Here is a 10,303-nt window from a genome sequence, read left to right on the forward strand (position 1 = left end):
GCGCCTCACCCACTAGTCTCCTCAACTTGCTGAAGTTGGCCCTCCTGAAGTCTAGGGCTACTGTCTTGCTGCAGGCCCTTGACACCCTGCGCTGGATGGTGAATTCCAGCAAGCGATGATCGCTATCGCCCAGGTGGTCAAGAACCTGGGGGCCCCTTACCAGGTCATCACCTGTGGCCAGGACCAGGTCCAACAGGGCGTTTCCTCTGGTGGAACCGTGCACCTCCGGAATTAAGTGGAGGTCCTGTATCTCAGCCAGGAACCTCCTGGAATGGTCCGTCCTGGCTGACTGTTCCTCCCAGCAGATGTCCGGGTAATTAAAGTCACGCATGACAACTACATCCCTTGCCTTAAGTGCCTCTGCAAGCTGGCCCAAAAATTCCCAGTCCAGCTCCTCCCCTTGGTTGGGGGTTCTGTAGTAGACCCTCACCATCAAATTGCTCTCCCCATGGCCCCCTTGAATCTTGACCCAGAGCACTTCAGCCTGCCCTTTCTCTGACCCCATTCTGCTGGCAGAGGATGTGTAGTGCTCCTTGACACAGAGCGCCACACCCCCACATTTCCTTCCTTCTCTGTGCCGCCTGTAAAGCCTATAGCCCCTAATGCTAACTGCCCAGACATGGGACGAATCCCACCACGTTTCTGTTAGCCCTATAACATCTGGGTTTGAACTAGCTATTCTGAGGGTGAGTTCCTCCTGTTTATTCCCCATACTGCAAGTATTGATATTTAAGGCCTTGCAAGACTGTGTGTGCTAGCCCTGGTTTAGGGAGACTGTCTGGACCCCCGTTCCTTACCTTAGCACTCCTTGCCTTTGTCACCTGTCTTGCCTACTTTCCTACTCTGTTCTTTGGGCTTAACTTCCCTGAAGGCAATTCTTCTAGCTAAGGTTTCATATGTAGGGAATTTTTGATCAATATATTCCAAAGTATTTTTCAAAGGAGGCTGTTATCACTCCTATTTAAAAGTGGGAAAATTGAGGCACAGGATAGTGAAGTGATTTGCCCAAGATCACCCAGCAGGCCCATTCAGAACCAAGAGTAAAACCCAGGTCTCCAAAGTCCATGTCTGAGGTTGTCTCCACTGATGTGCTCTCTGTAAACATGAAACTAGCAGTTCCCACCTGCTGGGATGTACTTGATGCTTTCTTCTGTCTGCATTTGTGCTCCTGAACTCTGCCTCTCAACAGCTTTAGCAAGCACTTGCCCTCATCGGACACAATGTCTTTGAAAGTAGATGTGGAGGCGCTTGAAAATTCTCCTGGGGCAACGTACATTCGGAAGAAAGGTGGAAAGGTCACAGGCGAGAACCAACAGAAGGAGCAAGGGTAAAACTTCTTGCTGTAAGGATGGGGACATGGTGGGGGAATGTGTTTATTGGGTGCATTGCATTGAACCAGTCACTAGCTAAGAAATGTGCCTAAACAGAGCTGCTGGCTGACTCCTGCAGCCGATCTTGCTGCTGAAGAAGCAGGCTGTCTGTGGGAGTAGGCTGACAACTTCCTGGAGATCCAGGAAGGAGCAGTAGGGTACTCCAGTGATGCAGATGGACCCTTTGAAGAGACATTCCTACGAGAAACGTGGTTAGCAGCCAGGGCAGTGTGGCGTTGGAGTAGTGAGCAGCACTTGACAAGGATGAGAATCCAGGCTATAGCATTTGGAAGATGTTCCCTCACATTAAGGTTCTTGTTGGCAGCTCTGCAGAGCACTTGATGACTAGGCTGAAAAGCAGAGTGTTGACAGCTGAGGAGGTGGGGGAAGTGGAGTTGGGGCTACAGGAGCCTGGGGTCCAGGAGAGGGTCTTTCTGTTCTGCAGAGGAACTAGCTGGAGACACTGTCCTGGGAAATGAGGGCAATTTTTCTCTGACCTGCTGGTGTCCTTTTGCTTTGTCCCTAGAGGTATTCCCATCCCCATTTCAAGCTCTCTTTCCTAACACATTCCAGGCCACCCCTTTGTGACGCTGCTGTTATTTCTCCTTTCTTTCTAGGCAAGGAGATGTGAAGAAAAAGAAGAAGAAAAAGAAGGGTGAGTGCTTGTTTGCTGCATTGCTGGACAATGAGTTTGGAGACTTCACTAGCCCTTCCCTTGCTGGTGCTGCTTCTGTCAGCCCTGTGGACAGCTTCTAGACCCTCATTCAGAACGAGTGAGAGATTCCCTTCCCCCAGCCCCTATTTCCCTTCAAAACAACCTGGGACTATCAAACACATGAAGGAGTAAGTGCTCAGACCCTTCTGATTTCCAGCAGGAGCTGTGCACCCTGTTCCTTGCTGAATGTTGCAGCTCTCAGGGCTTAGACATCCTTTTCAAGAAACCAGCATCCAGTTCCTTACTTGCATTTGGTCACTGCAGTCTGTCACCTTCCTGTCCTACAACTTTACCTCAGTTGTTCAATATGACAGACCAGGGCTAGTCCTGACCCTTCCCTACCCATTTCCCCTGGTTGTTAGGAAGAGTTGAAGGCAGTTGGCATCATGTGGAGTTGGGTCTGAATTCCTTGCGATAGTCAAGCCTCTGTGTTCAGTTTGGCTGAAAGCAGCAGGCCAGGCAACCCCAGTTGTTACTGGACTTTAATGTTAGAATTCAGGTGGTGGCACTGAAGTCATAAAAATGGCTTGGACAAGAATAGTCCGTTCACTGAAGAGTGTTGATTGAGTACAGCAATTTGAAATTTCAAGCATAAGACAGAAACAGCTGAAGAACTTTGCAAAAGCTAAGACCATAACAAAATAAGATAAAGCAACAACATACAACTTAGCTTAAGTCAAGACCCAACAGAAACTTTGCTTATGTCTTGCATAGTCCCAAGGACAGTCTGGTGACAACTGGCGATCCTTCTGAATCATGGTTTATGCAGACCTTTGATGCATATGTCTGGACAGGAATTTTGGGCGGAGTGGAGGCTGCCCAAACTTCTCATCCTCCCTTTAGGCCACTGAGACAGAATCCAAAGACCAGACTGAGTCCAGATGTTTAGTGCCTCTATGGCTGTAGTTGTATAAGTGTCTGGGAATCAGACCCAGGTCTCCTGTGTGGTAGACAAGGATTCTGCCACTGAACCCCTGGGGACTCCTAAGGACAGACAGCAGCCAAGCATTCAGAAGTTCTTCTGGGGCATCTGCAGGTCGACTTAGCTGGGGAGGGCAGGCCCACAGGTTTCTTCTTTGCCTGGGCTTTTATGGGCGATTCACACTCCTCTCCCTCTTTGGTTACCTTGACAACAGCATGTCCCTTGCCCCTCTGTCACTTCTAGGGTGTTTTGGTCCTTTCAGGATTTGTCTGTTGATTCCTGGCTTTCACAGGTCTCACTGTGAAATGTAAATGTAGCCCCCTGCCATCAGCTACGGAATTAGTTAAAGAGCCAAAGACTTTTGTGACTCTGCCATGGTCTGGGCAACACAGTGCTGCCCCCTGCTAGTAAGAATGGAGCTGTGGGCCTGCCTACCACATGGACTGGGGATGTAAAATGAGCAAACCTTGACTTAATGCCTTAGTCCTTACAGCTTCCAATCTGTTTAGAAGGGTGTTGGGTCTCTCTTCCCCCCACTCATCATCATGTTGCTTAAGTTTCTTACCATACTGAACATTGCACAGGAAAACTGCCCAAGAACTATGACCCCAAAGTGACTCCGGACCCTGAGCGGTGGCTTCCAATGCGAGAACGTTCTTACTACCGTGGAAGGAAGAAGGGTAAAAAGAAGGATCAGATTGGAAAGGGGACACAGGGAGCAACTACAGCTTCTGCTTCTGAACTGTGAGTAGCAGCCATGTGGAAAGGCTCTTGGAGACTCTTCAGCACCTCAGACAGCAGGGAGTGCACAACGGATGGCCCCAGCATTGCCAAAAACCTGCTTAGCAGATTAGTCAGCCTTTTCTCACTCTCCCCAGTGTAGAGTCTCTTCCTTTAGGTGGTCAGCTCTGTTGGGTAGGGGCTGTATCTCTAAGCACTTGCAGCATACTTGCTTTGGCAGATACCAAGAGGAGTCTTCCTTGGGGGATTACATCCTAAAGGACAATGTGTGCATTTGGGCATTCTTTTACTGTTGAAAGGCCTTGAACAAAACGCTGGTTTTGGCTGCAGCAGTGTGAGGCAAAGCTGCTCATCCCACAGAAACTACAGTGTGGTGGGAGGGGAATCAAAGGGGATATACCTTGTCTTGGAATTGGGCTAAGAGCAGAGTAGCTGTGGTATCCCCATTATACTCTCCTTTGAGGCCCATGGGAAGGAGTGAATTCTTTCTGCTTTGTCGTAATTCTTGTTTGTAAAGCCTGTACCTAGTGTAAAATCTGTAATTTACAATTAAGATGCTGTTAATTAAATGGAAAGGATTGGAACTATTATGGATGTAGGCAAGCAAATCGATTAGACTGATTTAAGGGGAGTAGGGAGACTTATGGTTCAGTGTAATTCTTGTGCATCTGCTCCATGCCACAGACAATAGAAGCTAAACCACATGTCAGCATGACTGATGCAACTGTCACATTTATACAGCTCTCTCCTAGGTTTGCTCTAGTGTGAAGTTTTAGAAATTTACCCAGAAGCTAGATGGGATGTGTTGCTTTTAATGCTTTAAATTCTTTTGGGCTCAACTTCTACAAGGAAACCTGGTTGAGAATTCTTCTTCATCCATTGTATTTGTTTAAAAATCCTGATTTTAATTTTATGTTAAACCAAATCCCCCACATGATTTCTACAGACATGTTGCTTATTCCTTTCAATGACACTTTTTTGAGGAAAGGCTTCTCTGAGATGGAATGATGGAGTTTCTCATAAGCTCCCTGTCCCAGAATAGCTCAGGGATCTGGGAGATATAGGTCCAAGTCACTGCTCCCCTTGATTCAGGCCAGGGGTTTTAGCCTGGGCATCTTGTGCCCAGCCCAGGTTTATATGGAGGTTGGGGTGGGGGTTACTCTACCAGCCTCTCTTCTCAGCATTGGTCAGTTCTGCCTACGTGTTCTTTGAAGCAGGGGACTTGGACCTGAGTCTCCTATTTTTCCAGATGTGAGCTGACCGCAGGTACTAATTGACAAGACTCTTGCTGGCCCAGCAGGTGTTTATTCTATGCAGACTGGAACATCTCTGCCAGAAGAGGCTGACACACCCATCCTAGCTCAGGCCGTAGCCTGAGGGTTCTGGGCAAGCCCCACAGTCTCTTCTATCCCAGTTAATTCCCCCAACTGCCAGGCTGCTGGCTATCTGTGGTGGGTGTGTCTCAGGGAAAACCAAAAACCCAGTCTGTTGTGAGATGTTGTTCACAAACTCAGTGTAGTTTTGTGAGACAGTAAACCATATCCCATTCAGCTCTTCTTGGAAGCTGCCAGGCTCAGGGAGGCACTTTCAACCCACACTGTTGCTTTTTTTCCCCTCTTCAGGGATGCCAGCAAGACTGCGACTAGCCCACCTACCTCCCCACGGCCTGGCAGTGCTGTTGCCCCATCCTCTGCAGCCACCAGTAATGTGATCCCGCCCAGGCACCAGAAGCCGGCTGGTGCTGCTGCAACCAAGAAGAAGCAGCAGCAGAAAAAGAAGAAAGGAGGCAAGGGAGGGTGGTGATGAGAGTGACTGCTGGTTGCAGGCTGTGTAATGCTCCCTCCACCTGTGTAAGGCATCCATCCAGAGCAGAATAAAGGTCAAAGAGCAAGGAGCGGCACCGGCTTTTGGCGTGAATCACGCTGTTCCTGATGCCATGGCTGCCTGTGCCTTGTGTCAGTCTCACAGGAGTACAGGAAGCTTTCCATTCTCTCTTGCCTCACCTAACTCCCTTGTTAGCCCATCATCTGTTCTCACTTGTCACTTTCTCCATGCGAGTGAAAAGAGGTGTGGAAGCATCATGGTTCCTTTGCTCACAGAGTCAGTCCTGACATCCCCACCCTGTGCTCACAGCTGTTTTTCAGCAGTTGTGCAAATGATGCTCATTTTCCCTGAACTCATTTGTGTTGGAGAATAAACAGAAGCAACCGGTCACAACAAGCACATGGTGGTGTTGGCCTCTGCCTTAGATCCTTGACTCTCCCTGTGTTTACTAGAAAAAGCCATAATCTAGGTGTCAGGAAGACAGAGACTCTTTGTGTCAAGAGGATAGAGATGGTGTGTGTGTGAGGTTTTGAGCCACCACCCAGAAGTGGCCAGGTTCAGTGGAAGAGACAGCTACCTCTCTTGCTTTGTTTTTTTTTTTCTTGTCTTGTTTTTTTCAGTTGTGGGGAGCCATGTTCTTACCACTGTAAATATGCGGCAAAGTTAATATGGAGCTTCTAAGACAAGATCTGAGTGCATCTAGACACTTAAGCTTTATCTGTGCTTCTATTTACTAACTGAAGGTAGCACATGAGGATGCTCCTTTCCTGGTAGATATTGCTGGCCTGCTAGGGTGCTGTGTGCATGCACACTTTGTACCTGATACATTCCTAGCCTCCAGAAGTGGCACAAATTCTCTGCAGCTGGGCAAGGCAATGATTCAGAAATGCAGCATGTTTTCTCTCTGGGAAGATCTGTCCTGGGATGTCCAGGATTTTAATCCTTTTGTGTTCAGGGCTTTTAAATGATAAAATGGATAATGTGATATCACCAGCAAGCAGGCAGTGTTTGGGGTTTAAGGAATCTTCCTCCAGAAAAGATGGGTGCAGCAAGACAGCGTGTATGGTGCCCATGCATATGCCATCTCACCTGGAGAGAACTCATTTTTGTATGCTGCTACATACCCTTGTGCTAGCCAGGAGTCCATTTGCAGGAAAGCGGAGCTCTGGGATTTCCTTCCTATACCTTTTAGATATAGTGCATAGGAATATTAATATCCACTGAAGTGCAAGTCACACGTGGCTAGTTGGGAAGAAATGAGCATAGAAAGCTGGTTAGGGAGTCTGTGAGTAGGTCGCTTGCCATGCTGAACTACTTTGGCATGCCTTTCAGCACTGCAGTTTCCCTTCCTCCACTCTGCCAGTACCAGTTACTGTTTTCCTTCACTGAAACAAATGCAGGAGAAGGCCAGCCGAGTCTGCTTCCTACATACATAGCATATTGTATGGAAGCAGTGCCTAAAAGTGCCTCAGAACCCCTGAGTTGCAGTTTTGTTGTACATGTGTCTAGTAACAACAGGAAGGGCAAGGTCAACAGTTGCTTGGCAATAGCTAGTGGGGAACAATGGTGAAGGTAGGAAAAGAGAGATGTGTGTATAGGGAGAGGTGCCCTAGCTCCCAGATGGGGATACTGTTGGAATCGTGCTGTGGAGGGGGACAAGTCTGTTGGCGCCTTACTTCTTTTTGCCACTCTAGAGTGCAATGGCGTGGGCCACAGATACTCATAACTAAGCAGAGAACACAGGATCCTCCTTCCATCCTAAGGGAATCTGAATGACATGTCAGAAATCCCTTCTTGGATCCTAAGTATATATCCAAGGAGGACAATGAACAAATCAGAACTTAGCAGTCCTGAGGTTGGCCCCTGCAACTGTAAATCCAGCCTTTCAGCATGTGTAGATATTTCTAGGTTGTTCTTGAGAACTGGTTTCTTAACAACATCAACAGTGCCAGTGGCATAGAGCAGAGGTTGGGTGTCTCGGTAAGTAAAGATTGATCTTAAGGGGGCAGAACAGCCATGGGCTCTGTTTAATTGGACTATAGGGGTATGACCTGCCTGTGTCAAATTTGGATCAGCTGTTTGACAGTAGGTCCTCTGGCTGATTTAAATGTCTGGCAGGACTAGTTATACAGCAGAGGCAGTTGCTCCTCTTAAACTGAATTAGTAATGTTAGAGGCACAGACATGTCATATGTGAAGTTGGGGAATTAATAAGACACTATGGTTGGTGTTGCTGGGAGCAGCTTATGAATACAGCAGTGTAGGAAGCCCAACAGGAAGCATGCAGCATTGTTTGCCACTTTCCCTCTTATGCCAGCCATGTGTATATTCCTGTTAAGCTAAAACTAGAGTGAAGTTAAAGTTAAAAATGAATGGCTTGTTTCTGTAGTCAGCTGCAGGATATAGATATCTGAGTGGGGGCAGACAATTGTACAATGCAAATATTTCCATTTTTGCAGTACTCTACTGGCAACCTTTTTCCCTATTTTTGCTATTGCTTAGACTGGCAATTCTCTTTGGTTTTTAAGGAAACTGGGGGTGTGTGCTGCACTGGAACACGAAAGTATTTCACTTGGGTACAGAAACAGTAAGGGGAATTGGGACAATGTGGTCCAACTGTTAGCTTATAAAAAGAAGCCTTGCAAGTAGATGCAGATCTAGAAATAGCTTTCCATGACTTTTTTTAAATGTGTATGTTTTTTATAGAAACATACTGCCCAGCAGAGTCCATGTCTTTTCACATAGTGCATGGAAACCCGAAACCTATTGAAATAAAATTGGCTAGTCTGTGGTGGTGTCATAGTGAACATGAATGTGGCAAAGTGATCTGCAAACACCAGGATATGTAAATCTGATGTTTCAAAAACCTTTGTTTCAGTTATTTTCTGCTGTGTAGAGATCACCATTGTGAAAAGCTTTAATTTTTCCCTGTGTCCCTTTTAAATTCCTGTTCTCAGCAAACCTGGAGCTACAAACTTTAAATCAGTGGCTAATCTTTTAGAATTTTTTTTTTTTAGCATGTGGGGCCAGGTTCTCAAAGCGCCTTGCACCTGGCAGCACCCATAATTCTCAGGGGGCAGGTCTCTGTCTTGGTCTTGGCTTCCCCTCAACTGCTTCCCCCAAGTTCTTATGGGTGCTTTCTCCTAGGCTTGAACGAGCCCTTTGACTTATCCTGTGGGAGGGATTGGATAAGAAGACATTTGGTGCCAGTCAATATAGCTATAAAGACCTGGCCACTGAGGAGGTTTGGGGAATGGCATGGATGGTGGTTGGGTTGGCCAGTAGATGAATGGGAGCTTTACTGAAGCGGATCAGGAAATAGAATTCCGTCCCAGGGGAAAACCTGATGGGTTGGGAGAGGGCTGTCCCAAACCATGATAAAATGTCAAAACTTTGGCTTGGTTTGCAGAACAACGTTTCAAACCAACTTGATTCTGAAACATCCAAAATGGGAGGTTTGATCTCTGTGCCTGATGGGCAACCTCAGGCTTGGCTGTTTTGCATTCAGTGTGGAGGGTGGGGGTAAGAGGGGACTGATTAAAGCTTCCCAAAATGTTTTGGGAGATGAGGGCTAAGAGAGCAGATGAAGCACTCTTCCCTCTCCCTTATGCTGGATCTGAAGGAAGGGGCACTCTAATGCCTGGGGGCCCTCTTAGGTGGGTTTGCTAGCCTGGTGAAGAAAGTAAAAAGTGTCCAGGGCCATTGCCACCTCCGCAGCCCCCTCCCAGAAGTGTGGTTGGGTGCCAATGGCCACGTCCTGCCTTCTGGAACCATCCTGAGCTCACTCCTCCCCTGGACTGCAGCAGTGTCCTCCTGCCTGGACTGCTGGAGAGGTGCACACAACTGCAGTGGTGCCTCAGGGCTGTGCTCCCTGCCTGACTTGTGGAGGGCTGTCCAGCTTTCCTTGGTTTCACGGAGTCAAGGGGCAGCAGGCAGAGCTGGTGGGGCTTCCATGCCAGCTTCTGCACATGTAAGCCCAGGCCTTGAGTGGGCCTCCCCTTTCAAAGCTCTAGAGCAGCTCCACCCAGTGGGGGGTGGTGGGTCCCCCAATCAGAGATTGTAGGGGAGATTATACCAAACTTCAGTGAAAGGAGTGTTTGGGTATCTGACCTGATAACCACATCTTGTTTTATAGCAGCCACAGGGAGAGGAAGGTATTTGCAATACCAGCTTCCTTTCAGCAGAGATGCAGTTTTCTATGTGCGGTTCTATCCCAAGGGCTGCCCTTAGCCGCGAATGCAGGCAGCTGCATGTGCTGGGGCTTTGCTGACCCTGTCCTGTGCCATTCACTGCCCTCCAGTAAGAAGACACGTAGGGCAACCTATACCAAGACTGGCTGGAAATGCTTCAGCTCGCCGTATCCGCAGAGGTTGCTGGAGCTTTTGTGGATGAAGGGCCTTGTGGCTGAGCCTGCCCGTTTTACACGGGATACAGTGTCAAAGGTCCATGGCAATACAATATTACAGACCTGCGTGGTTACATTGTACTGTTCCTTGCAAAACATTGTAGTGGCCCCCGCGCCCCGGCCGGAGGTGCGCGCGCACACGGGGCCCCCAGGTTACCTGGTGCTTGGGCTGCTCCCCGGCGGGTGCTGAGCTCGGGGCATTTGCCTGCATCCGCCAGCCCCAGCAGCAGGGCTCACAGGCCTGTTGTGCCCTGACTCCACCCGCGGCTTGGCTGAGCCTCATGCCGCGGGGGGCGAGGCTGCACCGGGGCTGCTGCTGCGGGAGGG

General features: G+C 48.5%; 1 protein-coding gene across 1 annotated transcript; it reads left to right on the forward strand.

Moving 5' to 3' along the window:
• Positions 1-1,163: 1,163 nt before the first annotated feature.
• Positions 1,164-6,005, forward strand: LOC109309458 (signal recognition particle subunit SRP72-like). The gene is made up of 4 exons (XM_019534233.1): positions 1,164-1,327; positions 1,988-2,025; positions 3,592-3,751; positions 5,371-6,005. The coding sequence occupies exons 1-4, from the start codon at positions 1,221-1,223 to the stop codon at positions 5,549-5,551; spliced, it is 486 nt and encodes a 161-aa protein (XP_019389778.1). The 5' UTR covers positions 1,164-1,220; the 3' UTR covers positions 5,552-6,005.
• The last annotated feature ends 4,298 nt before the right edge of the window (positions 6,006-10,303 follow it).

Source organism: Crocodylus porosus, unplaced genomic scaffold (assembly GCF_001723895.1).
Source record: "Crocodylus porosus isolate Cpor-Errol unplaced genomic scaffold, CroPor_comp1, whole genome shotgun sequence".
NCBI lineage: Eukaryota > Metazoa > Chordata > Crocodylia > Crocodylidae > Crocodylus > Crocodylus porosus.